This window comes from Sarcophilus harrisii, chromosome 3, assembly GCF_902635505.1.
Source record: "Sarcophilus harrisii chromosome 3, mSarHar1.11, whole genome shotgun sequence".
Lineage (NCBI taxonomy): Eukaryota > Metazoa > Chordata > Mammalia > Dasyuromorphia > Dasyuridae > Sarcophilus > Sarcophilus harrisii.
The window spans coordinates 488084194-488105632 of record NC_045428.1 but is presented as its reverse complement, the minus strand read 5'-3'; the positions used below and the strand labels follow the sequence as shown (position 1 = coordinate 488105632).

At 38.6% G+C, this 21439-nt stretch overlaps 4 protein-coding genes across 7 annotated transcripts in view; 2 read left to right on the top strand and 2 right to left on the bottom strand.

The window, feature by feature from the left end:
* The first annotated feature begins 46 nt into the window (after positions 1-46).
* On the top strand, positions 47-3320 carry TIMM8B (translocase of inner mitochondrial membrane 8 homolog B). Its single transcript, XM_003764222.4, has 2 exons — positions 47-255; positions 1355-3320. The coding sequence occupies exons 1-2, from the start codon at positions 172-174 to the stop codon at positions 1520-1522; spliced, it is 252 nt and encodes an 83-aa protein (XP_003764270.1). The 5' UTR covers positions 47-171; the 3' UTR covers positions 1523-3320.
* A 382-nt stretch (positions 3321-3702) lies between these two features.
* Positions 3703-11863, bottom strand: NKAPD1 (NKAP domain containing 1). Of its 2 annotated transcripts, none has more exons than XM_031961182.1 (6): positions 11745-11863; positions 10518-10594; positions 7511-7611; positions 5917-6066; positions 5125-5178; positions 3703-4646 (listed from the first exon to the last, which is right to left on the bottom strand). In XM_031961182.1, exons 2-6 carry the CDS (start codon positions 10584-10586, stop codon positions 4139-4141), a joined length of 882 nt encoding a protein of 293 aa, XP_031817042.1. In that variant the 5' UTR covers positions 10587-10594; positions 11745-11863; the 3' UTR covers positions 3703-4138. The 2 variants fall into 2 exon arrangements, with proteins under 2 accessions (XP_031817042.1, XP_003764271.1); XM_003764223.4 differs by lacking the exon at positions 11745-11863 and adding an exon at positions 11216-11736.
* A 73-nt stretch (positions 11864-11936) lies between these two features.
* Positions 11937-20631, top strand: PIH1D2 (PIH1 domain containing 2). 3 transcript variants are annotated; one of them, XM_031961180.1, is made up of 7 exons: positions 11937-12199; positions 12875-13054; positions 14746-14869; positions 15258-15503; positions 15779-16044; positions 16138-16341; positions 16965-17865. In XM_031961180.1, the coding sequence occupies exons 2-6, from the start codon at positions 12878-12880 to the stop codon at positions 16273-16275; spliced, it is 951 nt and encodes a 316-aa protein (XP_031817040.1). In that variant the 5' UTR covers positions 11937-12199; positions 12875-12877; the 3' UTR covers positions 16276-16341; positions 16965-17865. The 3 variants fall into 3 exon arrangements, with proteins under 3 accessions (XP_031817040.1, XP_031817039.1, XP_031817041.1); XM_031961179.1 differs by lacking the exon at positions 16965-17865 and adding an exon at positions 20319-20631 and having other exon boundaries at positions 11938-12199; XM_031961181.1 differs by lacking the exons at positions 16138-16341; positions 16965-17865 and adding an exon at positions 20319-20631 and having other exon boundaries at positions 11939-12199.
* Positions 19929-21439, bottom strand: part of DLAT (dihydrolipoamide S-acetyltransferase) — a 21708-nt gene continuing 20197 nt past the window's right edge. The window contains exon 14 of the mRNA XM_031961178.1: positions 19929-21267. Coding sequence (XP_031817038.1) covers positions 21138-21267 — 130 coding nt within the window. The 3' untranslated portion in view covers positions 19929-21137. The remainder of the gene's footprint in view (positions 21268-21439) is intronic.

Here is a 21439-nt window from a genome sequence, read left to right as displayed (position 1 = left end):
CCCGGAAGTGCTTAAGACCGTTTCCTGCGTTGCGGATCCAAAAGCCCAACGCAACCGGAACCTGGAAGAAAAAGGACGAGGGAGTCGGGGAGGAGAACCCGTATGAGCCGGAAACCGGAGTCGGCGTACCCTGGTTGGTAAGGAAGTGGGACTCTCACCGGCGGGTCGGACATGGCGGAATTGGCCGAGGCCGACGAGGCCGAATTACAGCGTCTGGTGGCGGCAGAACAGCAGAAGGCGCAGTTCACTGCACAGGTACCGAGACTTAGGGCTGGGTAATGAAGGAGGGCTCGGGTTGCGGGCAGGTGCAAACGCTAGTGACCGGCCTACCCCGAGGCGGCGGCTGCTGCTGCTGCTGCTGCATCATCCCAGCGGGGCCCTCGGCGCTGGCATGGGCGAGGCCGAAGCAGGCGCCCAGGGCCTCTCCGGGTGAGAGGAAAGGGAGGGTTCGCAGGGGGTTGGCGTTTTGGAAGGGATCCAATACAATCCAACCCCATCCCCCTCTCAATGGGGCCCGAGGTTAATGTCTTCCCAAGGTCACACGTTAGTTAAACTAATTTTCACGTTTGAAGTCGGAAAGCGTGTCTTATACACCCCCATGAAGGTGAGGTAATTTAAAACGGAGGAAAGAGTTCTGTTTGGGGAGAATCAAGGGGAGCGCTCGTGCTGCAGCCCGCCCCGAGAGCGGCGTTAAACTGTGGGGGCGGTGTAGCAGGCCTGAAGTGGGGGCGGAGTCTGTTAGCTGGGACTAAATTGAGGTGTGACTGATAGTGGGGAGAGTCAACAGGGTGTGCAGCGGATCTGCTATTTATGAGCTGTTAATTGTGGATGTGGGCTGGATCAGTAGAAAGAGAATTTGGGTTTAGGTCCGCAGATTTAGGATTTAAAATTACCGACTCCTCGCGTCCCTCCCCCGGTCTTATGGACCAAAGGTCCAGAGACGTTGTGGCTGCCCAAGGTCACACAGTAGTAAGTGGCAAAGCTTGCGTTTCCAGGTGCTGGATCTATATTCCAGTAGACGATTGCTCTTAGAGATACTTGGAAAACAAGTGACGCGAAACAAGATTTTAAATAGAATGATGTAGCAACAGTGTACAAAATATATGGGGAGACAGAAAACTGTCTCAGCAGTTTTAAGCATCAAATAACAAGGATCTGAGCAAGGTGAATAGCCGTGAAAATACAAGTATGAGTCTGAGAGACATTTTGAAAAATTGGTAGGAAATAAAGGCAAAGGAAAGTCTCAAAGATGACTTAAATCTGAGCAAATGACAGGAAAAGGGAAAACCAGAAGAGAGGTAAGAGAAGTACTGCTTACTCCCCTACACTTCTTAATAATAACTTTCTTCCTCAGGTACACCATTTCATGGATTTGTGCTGGGATAAATGTGTTGAAAAACCAGGAAGTCGTCTAGATTCCAGAACTGAAAATTGCCTGGCTAGCTGTGTGGACCGATTCATTGATACCACTCTCACCATCACAAGCCGATTTGCTCAACTTGTACAGAAAGGAAGCCAGTAGGCTAACCCTTATCTCTACTCTAACTGGGGGAAATGAATGGAAAAACAAAAAGATCTGTAACTGAACAGTTTATATACCATAGGAGAAGTGTATGAAACTGTAAAGAAATCATGAACAGATCAACTTGGGATCTGTGGCTAAACCTGTAGTATTTATTTTAAAAGAATGAAATGTTCAAAAAGTGAAATCGCTTTATTTGGAATTTTGGAATTCCAGATTGCATTACATCATTTATTTGATAAATATGACCCCCCCTCCCCCCCCAACCTTGGTCTTAATTACTTTATTATTTTTTTTTTTAATCCTACCTCAGGGTTTAGAGATCCCTGACTGTCTGAAAATCCCAAAACACTTATCAAAGGAAAAAAAACAGGGTTCCAATGCTGGTAGTGCAAATGGGAGACAGTGGATTTAAAAGCCACCCTGAGCCTTTTCCTCAGGAACTGGAAGAACTTTAGAAGCCAGTAAGGCTTAGAAAAGGAAAATTTGGAGTTTAGAAGGCAGTAGAGAGCAAAGGCAGCCCCTTTACTCCTGTATGCTCACATACAAATAAATGTGACCAAAAATAAAAACCAAGCTGCAGAAGAACACATTAACTAGAAAAGAAAGCTGCAAGTAAGAGAAAAGACTCTTGGCTCATGGGACAGTACAAACTTCTAGAGACTTTCCTAACTTATCAAATACCTAGAATAAGGTTGGTGCAAAAAGCAATGTTGAAAAAAATGACCAAAAGACAATACCAGTTAGGATCCGTTTCCTAAAGAATCACAGAAAATACTGTTAAGGGATTGCCATTTTAGAATTTCCTACCTCTAAAATCTCTGCCAAGTAATAGGCCTTCCCTTCAAAAAAATTTCCTGATTAAAAACTGGCATTTAGTGAGTTGGCAAAGAGTACATAAACTGGAGCCAGAAGAGTTAAGTCATATAGATGTCCAAAAAAGGTAGCACCTACTGATTAGCCAGTGGACGGAAGGCCTTTGCTCAAAGATATATTTGCAGGTTAATTCTGTAGGCTGTAAAATATTTTTTAAAGGTTTTTAGAAATAATTCATACCTAAAGGAATTTTAGGTGTTATGTGGGAAAATTATATTCTATTATCGTAAGGTATCTCCCATTATTTTTTCCTCTGTTGTCTATAATATTCCCTATAAGGTCAGGGTTATTCCCACTTTAGGAATGAGGAAAATGAGGCACAAGAGGCTAAATGACTTGTTTAGGACCTCACAAATATAATCAATAATGGTAGAGCCAGGTTAGGCTTAGTTTTTAGTTCTCAGACTCAATAACAGCTACACAACACCATAAGTCAAATATCTGTTCTCTTCTAAGTGGGTCAAAGTTTAGCTATATCAATTAAATCACAGAATTTGGGAAACAGAAAGGATAGTCCACATCACCCCTGCTTCTAACTGTACCCCCAAGAAAACCTTATTTGAAACACCTCTAGGTCCCAATTGAACAAAATGAAATAGCCCAACTTTCTTTACTGAGAGAAGAAGAAAGGGATGGTATCAAGATATTTTGAGTCCCCTGGAGGGCTGGGAAGAGGCAAATACGTCCCTGAGAGACCTACATTATTTTGGAGCTGACCTGACTTTCTAGTTAAAGGTGAAATCTGGAATTCATTTACAGACTTGGAGACAAAAAGAAGGAAAGACAAGACTATTTAAATGATATCAGTGTCCTGAATCCTGTTCAGGGCACGCAACTGGACAGCATGGTTAGATCCTATTTTGACCCCATTCAAACTAGGACCATCTTACATAGCCAAAAGAACTTCACATAAAAATTAAAATCAGGCAAAATGTAACAGTACAGCTGAGACTTTTACTGCCTTATTCAGGCTTAGGGTGGGGGGGCTATAAAGAAAACAGGTTTATGGGCCCTACCTAGTTGGGAAATGTACCAAGAAAGCCCCACTCTTTTCTGGTGACAGCTGCCTGTAGTTTTTATTGCAAAGGAAAAAGGCTTGTTCCTGTGCCCATTTCCTCAAGTACACTGGGCCAGCCAGAATAGGACTAAAAATTCGATATTAAAACCAAACTGGGGTCTAGATATACATATCTAAGGATCAAAGGCACCAAGGCTGAGAATGAAGAGCCAGGTATGGTATAACACCTGTTGTAGGAAGGTCAGAGGAAGATTATTTGAAGTGATTAAACATTTAAGGCCCCACAATTTCCTTGTTGAATTCTTTGAGGTCATACCATCTGCACTTGGGGCTAGTCAACAAAGCAAAGTCATCTTTCCACACTGTCCTCTTGGACCTAACCTGCTTCCCCCAAACTGAGCACTTTAGTGGGAGCTCCCAGATTACTGGCTTCTCTTTCCTCTGATTTGGGGAATAGTGTGCATGAGACTGAGTGTGGCTAATTGCAAAAAATAATCTCTTCAAGAAACCTTCATTACAAAAACTAACAGCTTCCCCATTATCAATAAAAGGGGATCAAGTTTTAACAGGCTCAAATAGGAGAAAATCCATTGGTTAGGATTTGGATGGCACAAAGCAGCTCCCACCCACGTGGGCTACTTGTTCTAACGAGAGGGTCCCTGCCACATCTGTCAAGTCCAAGGGGTCACCTGGGAAACATGGAGAGTGAAGCATCCCTCCATTTAGTCCTCCTCAGAGCTCTCATCCGTCTTTTCATCTGGGGCCACCTTCCAGTTCTTACGTTTGCTGGTCCTCTCTTGTACCTCACTCTTCCTTTTTGTTGGGGTGATGTGAACTTTCTGATCCTTTTTCCTTTTGGTTTTCTTGGCGTCTTTTTCCTCACTTTCCTCAGAACTACTGGATGCTGAATCATCTGGATGAGAAGAATCACTTTCTGACTCTGAGAAAGAAGCAGGTTTCTTAGGGGCCTTTTTCCTTGACTTTTTCTTTCGCTTATGCGACTGTTTTCCTTTCCTAGCACTGGAAACTTGAGTTTCTCCTGAGCATTCACTTGAGGAATCTGCAGCTCTATCCGTGGCTTCCTTTTTGCTTTTCTTTTGTTTTTTGTGTGACCGTTTTTTTTGTTTTTTTTTGTGGGATTTCTTGGACTTCTTACGTTTATGAGACTCATGAGTAGATGACTTTTCCTGGGGAGGTGTGTTTCTTCCATTAATAGCATCTTGCTGATCACTGTGAATAGAAGGAAAAAAAGATAAATGTGACAGAAACAGCATTTTACTTAAGCTTTAATATTTTGCATTTGGACTTGAGAAATAGCATTGGTTAAAAGCCTAAGCAAGGAATTGAGCCTAAGGCTTGGGGTTCATTTCCAACTTGCCAAAGGGGTTGCTAAGTGACAAAGTGATTTATTTCCCCTTTGGGTCTTTAGTTTTCTTACCTCTAAAATAAGGGTAAAAATAACTACCCTATTTCACTGGAATTACAAGGAATAAGTCAAAATAATTGCAGAGCCATTTGGAAACACCAAAAAGCAGTAGCCAGTAACACACTGCCTTCCCCTACTGAAGTAGTCACAAGTGTCTCTGATCATGTGGACAAAGGCAAATGATTTCACATATCCTTTATTCAAAAAACAAAAAAAACACAGCTTAGCAACTCAAAATAGATGGACTTTTCTTTTTTTTCTTAGTAAACCAACAGAACTCACCTATCTGTGTCAAATTCCTCGGGATACAGTTCTTTATATCCACTGTGACCCCATCTGTAAAATGACAGAGAAATGTCCTAGATGTTTAGAAATTAAATATTAGAACACTAGGACTGAAAGGGAAAAAAAGAAAAGAAAATGTGAGAATGCTAATTCATGGAATCACAGATTACAGAGATTGGAGGATTTAAGAGATATATAGTCCAACATCTATTTTACAAATGAAAATATAAAAAGCCTAGAACTGGTGAAGAACTTATTCAAAATCTTTTACCAAGGTAGTGATAAAGTCAAGATTTAAATTTAGGTCTCCTAATTCCCAATCTAGTGAGCTTTTCTTCTACTCTCCTAAGCATTTATTTATTTATTTGAGGCAAAGATTTACAGATAGTGGGTTCTTTTTGTTCGTATGAAAATTTACCAATCCTTGAATCATTGAAGAACATTAAATGACTCTTTGATAGCAGTTATTGGTCTTTGATAGCACCAACTCAGGGACACAACCCTGAAATTACTATTCAGCAAGCTGCTAAAATACAAGGATATTTTCCAAAATAGAATTCTGTATGATGAAGTAAAAGTAATATTAGATTGGAATCAAAAGAACTGCATTTGGGCCCCACCTCTTGCATTTAATGAGTATGACATCTAACAAGTCCTATCACCTTTATGGCCTGAAATTTCCTCCTCTCAAATGTAAGGATGACCTAGCTGACATACAGATCTGACACCTACACTAGTACAATGGAATTTTAAAAGCAAAATCACTAAAATAGTATTTTGGTCACAAACCTGTCTGGCATGTTGGCCTCATAATTATATAGCTTTCTATTCCAGGATCGAGTCCTAAGTAAATCATCTTCAAATGTCCCAGGAATTTCTTGCTTTGTCCTCCAGTAGACTCGATGGCTTTCTTCGTCAAAACCATCACTTCGCATTCGGCTAGGACAGAAAGCAGATTCACATTTAGCTTTAGAAATAATCTGTACATGATTGAGACCAGTCCTGATTGTTCAGCAATGAAGAGAACCATCTATATCCAAGGAGAAGACTGTGGGAACTGAATGTGGAACACAACATAGCATTCTCATGCTTTCTTCTGTTGTTTGTTTGCTTGCATTTTTGTTTTCCTTCTCAGGTTTTTTCTTTCTAGATCTGATTTTTCTTGTGCAGCAAGATAACTGTAGGATATGTATACATATATTGGATTTAACGTATATTTTAACATGTTTTGGAATACCTGCCAAATAGAGGAGGTAGTGTGAGGGAGGGGGAAATTTGGAACAGCAGGTTTTCCAAAGGTCACTGTTGAAAAATTACTCATGCTTATGTTAAAGCTATAAATAAAAAGCTATGATAAAAAAATATTTAAAAAATAATAATCTCTACAGCTTCTCTAGAACATGATACAAGGTTTACAAAACAAGCAAAGAGAAGCCTTCGTTTGTTGAGAACATCTCTACAAAAGGCTGCATCTCTTTTTATCTCTGGGTTATTCTTCAACTGTATAGTGGAAATAATATATTATTTGCTCTACTCTATCCTAATGCATAGGAGAACCCAGAAACAAGCAATTAGATCACTTCTAGACTACTGCCAATTTCACCTAATCTTCCCTAGAATCAATCAGAATACAGATCTCTTTCGCTAGTGATCCATATCAACATAGTGTCTACATATAAAAAAAGCATACTATTTTATGTTACTAGAAATGCCATTTTAAATTGAGCAACCGAATTTAAAAAAATTTTAAGAAAAAAAGTAGTAGACTTCCAAATTAAAATAAAATCCCTTTTAATGCATAAACAAATCAAAGAAATTATGTTTTTTATATTTTTAAAAGCCTGCTAGTATGGATTTCCTGCACATATTTTTAGTTAAGTGGGCATTTGGTAATCTGTGAGATCAATGACCATTCCCACACAGCCAAACATTTAAGGACTGGTGGGCTCTTGTACTCCTACAATTCTACCCAATCATACTTAAATAGCTGAGTAGGGATGAGATTATGTATTCAAGAATAGATGAAGCAGATGAAAAATTGGGCAAGACCCATAACAGACAATTACAAGATGTTATGAAAGAGCCAACTAAAGATACAAAGGTAAAAATGAAGACTGCAGAACCCTAAGACCCTGCCCATTTTTATGGAGGAATTTTCAACTTTTGGTAATATACATGAATGCAAGTGAATGAAATCAGAGCTAAAGTCACTAAATCAATGCATTCTCTGGATTCAAAATATGCAAACTGTTCAATGACTAAAAAGAAATGATTATGGAATTATGCCCACTAGCCTGAAGAAACTAAGTTGTTTTTAAACACAAGTGGGTGATTTTGAAAACCTTCTTTAGCATTATTTTAGTTCTTGAAGCTGTAAATCCACCTCGAGCTCCTGGGTAATATTCTCCTTTGTGACCCCCGATAAGCATCTTCCATTTGTTTCTCCAGTTCTCTTATCTTCCACATATCTGTCTCCTCCTGAATCTGAAAATGATCCAAAAAAGCAAATAAAAATGACATTATAAGTGTTATAAGGGAACAAACATATTATAAAAGATCTCTAATGAAGACAAATTTACCAAAAAAAACACCACAATTACAGTGTATTACACTATCATGTACAGTCTTGATTTACTTTCAGTACATCTGATCAACTACAAAGACCACAGGTCTGATGAGACCCTTCAACCTTGAAGAAGTGTATTGCCTGAGACACAGAGGTGAGATGACTACCAGGATCACACACCTAACAAGCTTTAGAGCTGGTGTCAGATGTAAGATTTGAACACAAGGAGTTATGGCTACAAGTCCTGCACTTTATCCCTATGTTATATTGCTTCTAGAAAATAAAAATGGCTGCTGGAGGCAGTCTCCCCCCAAAAAAAACTGCAGAGAAAAGGGCGGGGAGGAGGAAGAATGAATATGATGATGAAAATGATAACTGAATGGGTGCAACCTCAGTCAAACTGAGACCTGTTAAAAACCTTGGCTTAAAAAAGTCTACCACTGCTTTCAGGACTATCTCCAGCCATCCTGATCTATATCTGGCCACTGGACCCAGAAGGCTCTGGGAACCAGGTAACCTTGACCAGGCCTCCCTCACTTAACTCCATTCATGGCATCCCCTCCCGGATATCATGGTCCTTTTTGAGAATGAAGGACAAAAAACAACAAAGAAGAAAGAGAATGATAACTGTCAAATTTTGCAATGTGGAAAAGACAAAAGGAAATTTTCAATGAATGGCTTTAATTTTCTTAGTTCCCTTAATTTTCTAAGCAAGAGGTAAGATACTCTCTCCATAGAAAAAAGGAGGAGTGTTGTAGGAAGCTTCAAAGATGATATGAAATAGAGTGTTAATCCGGAAGGGATAAAAGTATCCTGTCTCAGGATTAAGAGCCTCCCAGAAATTATCAGTCTCACAATGTTCAGCAGAAGATGAGGAAAAGCATATGGTCTGACAAAATGGGAACAGCAATCAGACCAAAAAAAATCAAAAGATTCAAGGGGAGAGGATAGTGTATAGTTAACTACAGGTCAAAACTGTGACAGAAGAGTGATGGACTAAGAAATCAGGGAGGAATGAAGTAGGAACAGAAATGGAAGAACAGACTGTTAAACTGGAGTGAAAATTGAGAGTGGAGGATCACAAACATTGTATATTTATAGATGATGACAAAAGCTTTAACCATTTCAAGGTGAAATATATAGGTCATAAGAAGAGAGGAAACCACTAAAGTAAAAGGTCATGATGTTTGATATGAGGGCAGAGGTTAATGTAGAGAACTAGACTTTGAGCCAAATAATGAACTTATAGTGAATGAAGTATATGATGACATATTTAAAGCTGGAAGGGACTTTAAATGAAATCCAAGCTCCTCATTTTACAGATGAGTAAGCTGCGGCCCAGAGGCAAAGTTACTTGTCCAGAGTCACATAACTAGGCACGATGGAGTGACAACCTAAAAAATGGGAGAGAATAACTGGAGACCAGCAGATAACTGCAATGAAGATCTAAAACATCTTCAGAGTTCCTGATCCTTTAAAGTAGGAAGAGATCTTGATTAGGACTCTATTAGAGTTCATCAGATCATAACTTTGGGGCTGGCATGAATTTCAAGAGGCTACTGAGCCCCACCCCATCATTTTACAAATGAGGAGACTAAGGAACAAAAGTGAAGTGATTGCCCAGAGTAAGATGGGAAATGTAGCAATAAGGCTTTGAATTCACCCTTTACAACTACAAATCCAGTATTCCTTCTATTGTACAATGCTGCTATCTCTCATTATATCCTGTGATTTGACCAGAGGAAATGACCCTGAAAGGAGAACCTACCAAAAGACAATGACAGAAAGACAAAAGTGTCACAAAGAACAAAGAGTGTGTCCATCTTTCTCCTACCCTGGTGTATGAAGGGGCGGAGGAGAAGGAGCATCAGACCTTGAGAAGGAAGTAAGTGAAAAGAGAAGTCTAGAATGAAGGGAAGTTGGCTAATAATTGTATGAAAGAGAAGACAAAGAAGGATAGGAACTGAGGAAGGACCAGACTGAGTTAGATAGCGATGAGATTCAAATGAGTGGAGGAAAAAAACTTGGCAGAAATTACAGCTATTAGGGAGATATCCTAGACAGAGGGTGGGAGAAACACAAATGATGAGTTGCTCCTTTCCACTATGGTCCTTTGATCATGGAAGACAACCCTAGGCTTTACTCTCTCAAAAAGTCACAGAAGCAAAGGTCTAATCCACTAAGGAGACTGGGTTGATAAATACCTGGTGATAGGGTCCAAAGGGGACTGACTATACTTGACAAACAGCATCAGTTTCTTTGCCTTATCCTGACATATCAGAAACTGATACAAATCCAGAAAATACCCTAAATATAGAGCATGCACATGATTCCAGGTTAGGCCTAGTGTCTAATGTTCTGGTTCTGAATATAATCCTAATAGCAGATCTGAGGGCTATATAGAGGGCTGAGAAGATAGTGCTCTCTATCCACATCTAGTGATGGAGAAGGGAGAAAGAAAGCTCTGGTATCAGAGAGAGCATGCTCCTGCCTTCCCCAATGGTGGGCTCCTGATAATGAAAGCTTTGGTGAGGGAAAAGAGAGGAGGAAATACTTAAAAACATGCCTGAGTATCATGGTTAAAGCAGTTTCTTTGGAAAAGAAGGCTTAACCCCTAAGGGGACCAAGGCTGGCATGAGGCCAGATTTACACCTATTCTGGGGTTCCTGGCTAGTCACAGTCATATTCCCCTAATGTTGCTTATCTAACTTCTTTTAACATTCTTCTAAATTATAAAACAATATATGATGAATCTAAGAATTCCACACTAAACCAAAACACAGAGATTAAAGACCTCCCAGACACAGCAACACTGTCCTCCTACCTTATTGTGAGCATCTGTGTGCCGAATAACATTTCTCAGAAGGACTTTCCCCAGAGGGATTCGAGACATTATTCAACCTGAAATATATAGAAATCATAAGAATAACATCTCCTATAACAAATTACACATGCATGTTTTTCGAATGTTAGGCCCATCATTTCATTGTAGTCTCACAACTACTCTTTAGAGGGTAAGTAATTTTTCTTTTCTGGACTTCAGTTTCCTCATCTACAAGATACAGGAGTTGGATTAGATTCAAGTTAAGATCACAGAATTTAGAATTCAGAGGAAACTTTTAGTCTAATCCAAGCCTTTCATTTTGCAGATGAAGATGACGATTTAATTTTTAAAGTTTTTTTTTTAGCTCTGACAAACTGAATCCATGAGAAATGGGGCAGATCCGCGACCCTATTTGACAACTCAAGAACCTGGATCCTAGAATTCTAATTACTTGCCCAAAGTAAATAAATCAATGCCAAAGCCACGACCAGAATCCCATCCGGCTTACTTGCTATCGGTCCCTCCAGGGCAAACACTCTGACCGTCAAAAGCAACTGCAACACCTGACATCCTTTAACCCTATCAGCCGGGGTCCACTGTTCTAGTTCACGTTTACAAGGATAGTAAGGCCTTGAGGCTACGATTCCACAACTGCACACCGCTCCTCACTTCCTCCAACTCCCCGAGAAAGCACCCACCTATTTGGGGGAGGCGCAGAATCACGGTCCTACAAACTTTCCCAGGACACGTGAAATCAGGTGCCCGAGGTCAGAAGCGGCATCCAGGCGAGCTCCGCATCAGGAGTTCTGGGCCTGGTTCAAATCCCAATCCCGCTATTTACGACCCTACCTAAGACTGCAATAACTTCCCTTCGCTGGCCCTCAGTTTATGCGTCTGCACAATGGGGACGGGATCGGGAGGCTTCGGGCGCGCCGAGGGGTAGGCTCTCCACCGAGTAGCCGGGGCTCTGGCCCAACTCTCCAGGCGAGGGTGGGCGTCCTAGGGCTCCTCGCCCCACCCTCGGCGACCTTGGGGGCGGAGGGAAAGGGTCACCATCCACCCACGGGGTCCCTCCCCCACCGAGGCTCCGACCCCTTCCTTTCCCCCAAATGCCGCCGAATTCCGTAGGATGCTTTGAGATCCCTCCGTAGGAAAGCGGCTGGGACTCGGCGACTCAGAGACCGAGACTCGGGCTCCGCAGCCCAGCGCCCACACTCGTCCCCATACCGTGAGCTCCGAAGTCCCGGGGCAGGCAGGGGAGGGAAGAGTCTAGGACCACCTTCCAGTGCTGGCCGGAAGTAGGAAGTACTTCCCTAGTGCACTGAGAAACTCTTCCCCTTCGGAAGTCCTGTACCCTTCACCACCCCCACCCTTCACACGAGATTTCGCGGGACTCTCCCGGCGCTCAGAGCGAGGAAGTATCTCTCGAGGAGTATCAATATGACAGTGGCTGGCGCAGAGGAACAAGGCCGGAGCGGCCCGGAGAGCCTCCCAAGCAAGTGTGGGCCGAAGTTGGACTCGGAACCGGGTGCGAGGAGCGCAGAGATGCGGAGACGTTCCCCGGACGCAGTTAGGCGTCGCACCGCGGCTGGTTGCCGTGGCAACCACGGCAGCTGGGGAGCGAGCAGAAGGATCAGCGAATCCGTCTGATCGAGCTGGTCTCTCGGAAGTTGGTCGAGGCCGTGAGTGGGCCAGGAGCTCTAAATCCCCTTCTTTTCCTCTTTCCCTTGAGGAGACAATAGAGGGAGTAATAAGGGAGAAGAGGGGTGGGGAGTGCGTAGAGAAACTGAGGCAGGGCAGAAAAGACAGTTCTGACGCTACTGGGGCGGGCGCAAAGAGGCTGGGGAGCAAGCGTCCTCCCGACCTTGGGCTTCGTGAGTGGGGAGCCTCCGGACTAGAAGAGATCCCCACAGAGAGGGGGCTTAGGGAGGTGCGGGGGGGGGGGGGGGGGGGGGGGGGGGGGGCGAGAATGCGGGCTCCGCCTAGCGGTCAGCTCTTGCCGTGCTCATTCCCCAGACCCAAAGAAGATGGCTGCTGGACTTGCTCCTCCTTGGAATCAGATGACAGTCACCGATGGGACTGGAGTGGGAAAGACTGGCGCTGTGGGAAGCGGAGAGGGGACTGAGAAGGGGGAATCACAACGAACGTTGCTATAAATGCACTTTTTTTTAACCTCCGTAGCAAGGAAATGAAATGTTAGACAGTTTAAGGCCCTCAGCTAGTGTTGTATATAGTATGCCGTTTTAAAATGGAAAGGAGACCATTTTAAAAGCTTCCATATGCCATATAAACACCTTAGTGTCTCCCAAATAACCTTTCCTCAGGGAAGGTATGTCTTTCCACATACTTGCTTGCAGGTCATGGAATCATCACCAAAAAATTTGCTTACCCAAGTGACTCAACTCTGGAATCTCCTGGATGACCTGGCTGAAAGTGACCCCAAACGTTATGAGAAGTTCATTCAGCAGCAGCTGGAAGAAGGGGAGAAATACTGTGCTGTCCCAGAGCCACAAATCTGTCTTCAGACTAAGATCTTGGTTAGTAAAAAGGGAGCCTGAGGATGGGAAGATTTCAAATTAAATGATTTTGTGTCTCAGAGCCTCTATTTCTACTAGAAGGAACTATAGATCCAGAATAAGAAACTGAATGTCAGTGCCAAAAATGGTACTCATCAGGAATTTCCCAGCTAATTGAATAGGAAAAAGCAGGTATATTCGTGGGATTTTCTCCACCTAGGTTCCTTTTATCCAAGTCAAACTCCATTAGATGTCTAGGAAATAAATTAAGGAGAATCATAAATAGGCTTGTTTTGTACATACAGGAAAAAAACAGATAGATACCTTATCATCATTTGGAATAGTATGTCGAATCACAGAATTCCAGAATACTAGAGTTGGAAGGAACATTAAAAAGTCATCTAATCTAATTTTTGCCTGAAGTATATACAAGTACTTGTTCAATATTCAGTCTGTTTGAACATTTCCACAAGTCTAATATAAGTTAACCATATCCCTACTATCCCCATCTTACTTGCAGATAAGGAAATTAAAGCTCAGAGGGACTAGATAGCTTTCCCACATACAGCACTTAAGATTCAGAGACAGGGTTTGAGCCCAATCTTTTTTTATTTTTAATAATAGCTTTTTATTTTCAAAATATATGCAAAGACAGTTTTCAATATTCATCCTTGCAAAGCCTTGTGTTCCAAAATTTTGCTTCCTCCCCTTCATCTGCCTCCCCTAGATAGCAAGCAATCGAATATAAGATTTAACATGGGCAATTTTTCTAAATATTTCTATATTTATCATGCTGTACAAGAAAAATCATCAAAAAGGGAAAAAACAAGGAAAAAAAGCCTGCAAGTAATAACAAAAAAAAGGTGAAAAATACTCTGTTGTGATCCACATTCCCTACCCACAGTCCTCTTTCTAGATGCAGACAGCTCTCTCCATCAGATCTACTGGAATTGATTGGCTTGAATTATCTCATTGTTGAAAAGAGCCACAATCCATCACAGTTCATTCTTACATAATTTTGTTGTTGCTACAGTATTCTCTTTGGTTCTACTCATTTCATTTAGCATCAGATCATGTAAGTCTCTCCAGGCCTTTCTGAAATCATCCCGCTAAGTTGTTAAACCCAGTCTTAATGAATTCAAGTCTACTCCTCTTTCCACTACACCAACTTACACAAAAGCTAGCATTCTCTTGCAGCATGCCAGTTTTGATGTGTTATCTGCTGGAGTTGTTTCTATGCCGTTTTTATATTCATAACCATCCACTGACTCAGCCTTCCTCTAGCTATTGATTTTTCTTGATTACATTCTGAAGTTCTCATATTTTTCTGCACACAGATTACAGAAATTAAAAGAAAAAGGATCCTCCTCTAAAGAACAGAATAATGCTTTCTTCTAAAATTTTCTCTTACCCAGTTTAGTAGAGTGAATATTTTGACCTAGTTTAGAGATCCTCCATGCCATATTTGTAGTAAGAGAAAAGTGAATTTTCTTTCAGTTGATCATACTCAAGCTATTAGACCAATTCAAATGGTTCTCTTTCCCTTGAATTACAAGGGCACATTATGTAAATCAATTATACAGAATTAGCCCCAAGTACAAGACAGTGTGAGAAACACTTAAAAAGTGTTTGATAAAATGCTAGTGGCCAGAAGCCGCTTCGGTTATGTGCAGAATGATGAGTAAAAAAAAAAAAAAAGTTTTCTTTTATAGAAACCAGAAGAAAAAGTACTATTCATCAATTTATGTCAGTGGACAAGAATCCCAGCACCCCAGTCAAAAGCAGAACCTGTATCTTTGAGTGTTGGCCATCCAGAAGATGTATCTGAGACATCAGGTATATAGAACATCAAAACTAGGCTTTTTATTATTTTTCTCAGCAGTCAATTACCACCCAATAAATTTTAGCAGCAAAAGTATATTTAAGGTAAAATTTTTATATTTCTAATAAACATATTGGAGAGTTAATCTTCAGTGTTAACTGAACATATGTAAGATGTTAATCTAATTTTCTTAAATACTCTGGCAGTTACTCTTATAAACAAGAAATTCCAATAGGAATTATTTTTGTACAGTAAGACTATAATGGAAATTATACTTTTGGAGTGCCTTAGCTTAATCTAGGCTTTTGGGTTAACATTATTAACAGTAGCATTACTTTGATATTGACAGTACTATTACAGAAAAAAACTTTTTGTTAATACAACACTGTTTGAACTGTCTAGAATCATACACAGTCATTGATGTTGCCTACAACCCTAATGTTCTCAAGACAGCAAAAGAGGATGAAATGGAAATGGATCAACTGATTCAACTGACAATGAAATGCATTGAGGATAGATATCAATTTACTCTTAACCACTCCTACCATATTACAAAAACCAAGAATAAAGGAAGCCTCCAAAGAATGAAAAAGAATTTGATGGGGATCCAAACTGACCCAACAAATTTAAGTGAGAAAATGAAGAAAGGTAAGGAAAATTTTAGTTAAAATTAATGTGTGCAAATAGAGAAGTGAAAATCAGACCAATCTTATTTCTAAAACATTATAATGTAACCCTGTAGTATCTAATACAAAGCTGCAGGCAGCACTTCTCCAACCAGATTAAATTGTAATTGGGAAATGTTGAACAAAGCAAAAAGAAACATAACAATGTTGATATGCAACCTATATTCAGTACTATTTATAGTGCTTTATTGCATTTTAATTATTATAATCTGACATATATCCCTTTTTTGCATCAAGAATTAAAGCTTGAGCAGTTGAGAAACTATAGTGTGAATAACCAAGATGACATTCCACAACTCTTACTGCCAAAGGACCATATTCCAAGCAAACAAGGGTGTCTAATTGAGGAAATTTCCAGTAGTGAGCTCCAAGCTGAGCTGAAAACTCCAAATTATAAACTGACAGTTGTGAAGGATCAGAATGGGAGATCACTGAGAATTGAGATGCAAGTTGATCTTCCTGGTCTTAGTTCTGTCTGTGACTGTGACCTCAGTGTTTCAAAGGTAAGATAAAGACATAACCATATGAAACCAGAAATAGATTTTATTTCTAGATTGCAAAAACAAATTTGTCCAATTGATGTGATTCTTTCATAGGATGATTTAGTGCTTGAAGTCTCTGAAAAGTACCGATTACAGGTAGATCTTCCAGAATCAATTGACACTGAGACAACTATAGCAAAATTTATCACAGAGAAAGCTACATTAATCATCACCATGCCAGTACTGCAGTAAAAGTGCAACATGGATGTTAGACTTTCATTATTCTATACTGAGTGAGCTCCTATGAAGGCATCATAGGTAAGAAGATATTAATGTCAAATATCAATTTCAGATTTCTGAAGTTGTTATAGAATTTGCATCTCATCAGATCTTTAAAAAATTCCGTTATCCCTTTTACCACAAATGGCCTTCCCCTTATCTTAGATAACTAAAACCTCTGAAACTACAGCATCTTTCCTTTGATACTGATAACAATCACAAATAGTTGAGAAGATATAATGAATGTTTTAAAGTTACTTATTACTTTAGTGGAAGATTTACTCTTTTAAGGTATCATATACCTTAAGCCAATTTAGTTGTGGGGCAGAAAAAGGGCAAACACAGTGAGGATAGTTCTTGTTGTACTAGGAGTAAAAGCCTGTTTACAAGTTCTGCCCTAATATTTTAGCGAGAAGGGACCCCGGTCAATAGGAGTGAGAGTGTGATCACATGATATGGTAATTATTTTGGTTAAATTCTCTTAAATCTCAGCCCATCTTTTTCTCCTCTACCCCTAGTGTTTAAACACTAATGAATTAAAACACTGTTCAATGAATTCAACATTAACCATTTTTTATAGGTAGAACACTGCTAAGATTAACAGTTGTAACTTTGTCAAGTAGCCGGAATATACATAAATGATCTTTTCTTTGAATACTCAGCTCAAGCACCATCTTCTACAGCAAGTTTTGCTGATCCCTACAGATATGAGTGCTCTTCCTCCAAAAAAGACCTTGTATTGATTTTTGTATTTGTTCCCAAATACTCTTTCTACGTTGATAGTTTCCCTTCAAAAAATGTAATCTCCACTAGGGTAGGGATGATTTCAACTTCGCTTCTGTATCTACAGCACCTTGAATAATGATTTAGAACTAGAATATAAAATTGTAAAGTTCTACATCTATATGATTCCTTGACGTACTCAAAGTGGAAGGGGGAAAATCCCGTTACAGAAGAACTACAATGAAGAGTTTGACTAAAACCAACACTTCTGGATCAAGACTAAGTAACTTAGCTAAAGGAAAAACATTTACTGAATAGAAAAAAAAAATGTTCAGATATTTAACACTTAAAAAACACCAACTGGGATAGTAATAGGTCACTATTATTTTTAGTTCTCTTCAAGGATCTTATAATGGTTCATGTGCTAATAATTTAGATTATCATTATGAAAGAAATAATCTAAGTAGCATTTAAAAGCAAATCAATGAATTTCAATTGTGCTAGCCATATTTTACATTCTCATCTAGAGCTCATAGAATTAAAAATGATAATTCTTGGTGATTAAATGTATATTTCATCTTGAATCAATAAGCTAATAGAATAAGCTTACTTTGAAATGTTATTTATACATTCTGTTCTTAAAATACATAATGCCCTTCTTTCTTCATTCTTCTCCAAAGTGCTCGAAACTCATCTTTTTGAAACTTTGCCTAATTATACAATTTAGCTTACACCCTTATTCTACATTTTTATAGTACTTTTAAGTACAATTTGTTATTAATCTGTGCCTATTAATATATCACTATGTATGTACTGGGTCTTTTTGACATATTCATTATATTTTTCTAAATAAAATGCCTTACATTAGTACTCAAAAATAAATCTGCAATTGATGATATGGATGTTTCCAACAGTGCCCATCCTGTGCGATATTTATGAATACTCTTATCATATAAATTTACTACATGGTAGGGGTTCTTAGTAAAGCTTACAAAATGTTTTTGTTTTTTTTTTGTAATTGTAGTATTTAAATATGTAATGTAAAGAAATTATACATTTCAATTAAAAGTCAGTTAAAATAAAGATATAATTGTTTCTAAAACTCCGGATTTAAGAAACCCTGCCACAGAGGCTGCACACCCCACTACGGGTTGAGGTAGAAGGGGGAAGGGGTCTTCTTTGCTTTCTCTGGGTACACATGGATATCAATTTAGTACTCAGGTTGTTTCTCAGTTATCCTCATTTTTGCCACATTCACCAGGTTATCACTTATTTTTTGTTTCAGCCTAACATTCCTTTCCTTTGCTATCAACATTTATATTTAATTCTTTGGATCATATGGTACTCTATGACTAAAAAATACACAATAAAAACAGTAATTATTAAAAAGATACTCTAGTTTCAGTGACTTTAGGTATTAAGGGAATTATGCAATTTCCCTTTGGCAATCCAATTCACTGCTTTATTTTAATATAAATTCATCCACTTATAAATTTTTAACCTGAAATTAATAACCAGAGGCATCAATCTGGAATCATTAGAGATAATAGAATCATAAGCAGGTTCTTACTTAGGCAATGTTTCAGGCAGGTCACTTCTCAAGCTTTTTCATTAATTCATGAAAGCTAGGTTAGGGGACCTCCGAGATCCCTTCCCAATCCAAACTTGTGATGTTAAGAGCATTTAGGGTAGTAGTTCTGTTTTACAAAATCACGTTTGTGATGGTTTTAAAAAAGCAAATAAATACAATATCTTGTATTCTCTACATTTTAAGTTTAATTATGATAATAAAGATGTGGCCTGTTTAGATTGCTTGCAAAAAACTGCCTATACCCTAATGGAGCATAGATTTATGTATTGTTTTCTTAAAAGAAACACCTCATTTGATTTTGAAAAATCTTACCCTTCAAACTAAAGCTAAGTGACCCTCACATCTACTGCGAGGAAATATTTTAAGATGGACATTAAGTAGTAATTACACTTCCTTTAAAGGAAAAATTTCTTGTAAATTTATTTAACTAAAATTCAGCAAGGCATAATTCTAGAAACTTATCAGGTAAGTGACTACTTTTCACATACTGCTTAGTTTTTATGATAGCCATCCCGCACTGAAAAAAGTCCTTACTCAGTTTTTCAGAACTGTCTTCCATTCTTTTGTCTCAGAATTAAAAATGAAACCATAATCATTTTGACACTAGGTGTCACCATCTATTTTCAATAAAATGTTTGTCTGCAGCTTCCTGTTATATAAAAAATGAACTCAAAATTTTGTACAACAAGGTTTATAGATTTCTATACCTTTCAGAAATGTTTAAAGCTAATGTCAGAATATGGACATACCAGAAATTAAACCAGACACATTAAAAATGCATAATTTACTTTTAATTCTTTAATACTCATTTAAAATAAAGAACACTATCCCTAATTTTACTTTTTTTCAGTATGGAGTAAGAAAATAGATTGTATCAAACATTCCAGATCAATTTCCATAACTTAAGAATAAAGTAATTTTTTATTAATATGCAACCTTCTGGGTTTTTGCTCATTTTGCAAGGGAAGTACAGAGCCTTAAGCAATAGCAACAGAGAATAATATTAACTTTGAAGAATAGTTTAACAAACCTGCATCCAATCTGGTTCATTCTGACAGTGGTCCCTTGTAATGAGTTATTTCTTCCCATATAATTTTCCCTCCAAGCTAGAATCACTTATACCAGAAAGGTCAGGTTAGTTTCTAGGATTACATTTTCATAACAGTACAGCAGGATAAATCATGAAATGGAGTGTCAGCTGTACATGTGTACCCATGTCTGCTCAGATACTTACAAAAAGGTTAAACAATGAAAAAGTGAACTTCTGTGGCTCAAAGTACCTGGGGCTAGGTTCACACATTACACACACAAGGAAGCACTGGTCAGATTTATTTTAAATAAGTCATTAACAATTCCAAACAATTATTAAAACACAATGATTCAACAGAAAGCCTGGAATTGGTCTAATTTCCAATTATTTTCAATTATCCTGTACATGACCCCAACCCCCTTCCAAAATAAAGCAACTATAACCAATTGGAGTAAAATATTTACTTGCTCACCATAAGACACACTTCTTCACAGAGGACTTTTAGTGTATTCTTATTTTATGTAAGACAACTCAAAACAGTACAAAATAACTTTTAAAAACATTTAATATTTTTTTCTTTCTAGTGAAATCACTGACCAATTAATACATGACCCTTCGTTTAAAAAACATTTCCAATGGTTCACTATTACCTTTCCCTCTTATTTTTTTCAGATTGGACATGACAATGAATGGATTTTGGCACATGTCCAACATAAGTGACCAGCATCTTACATATGTACATAATATTATTCGGTGTAATTTTCCAAAGATGCATGACTATGGAATCCATTTGAGAGTTTACTTACAAATTATCAATTACTTTTGCTATAAAAAGCTTCTACTCCTACAGCTGTAACAGTCTGATGAATGCAAGTGTCAAGTACAAGTGTGAAATTCTGACCTTTACTTCAGTTCTACAAAGTCTGCTCACATTTCATGTTGTCTTCATTACAAGATGGAAAACAACTGTTTACATAAAATTTAATAGAAAAATGTAAAAGGAAACTAGTCAAAACTAGATGGTCCAATTTTTTTTTTTTTTAGCAAATTTAAAAAGTTAACTGTTTTATGACTATTTTTGATGAGGCTTTAACTCCCCCACATTGACAAGGGATTGGGTAGCAAAGAAAACTAAATAAAACTTAAATTCCAAAGAAACTGGAATTTTAACATCTTCCCCACCACTACCCAAAAAAAATGTTATTTTACTGCATTTCCCAATGGAAATGCTAACTACTGAGGGGTTGGAGGCCATGTACCTTTTGACTTGGGAGCACACAGAATTTGAATGCATTTAAATTTTATTTAAAATTTGCACAATGACTAATTGTAATTGGCATTTAAAGTTCATGAAATTCAATAATGCCTATTACAAATAACTTAACTATACAAAATGGATAATAAAAATAATTGGCTAATTTAAAATTAAAAAGGAACCATCTTTGTTTATAACCAATGTGACTGGGATAGAGTAGAAATTGCTTAAGGTAGTTATAACAACATTGTGATAGGCTTTTCAAGGTATTTTTTGAACTCAGCAAGCCACTGAGCTCCAACTGCTCCATCCACTACCCGATGATCACAGCTGAGAGTAACAGACATCATGCTGGCTACATCAAATCTACGAGAAAAACAAACAATTAAGTACTCTCAAAGCAGTCAATGGATTTTCAAACCACAAGTAACCCAGAAGTTAAAACTTTCCCCAGAAGCAATAATGCTATTAACTGTGCACCCTTCCTCCCCTGAATTCACTGCTTGAAAAGACAGATCAGAAAAAGCTCAAGTATAGT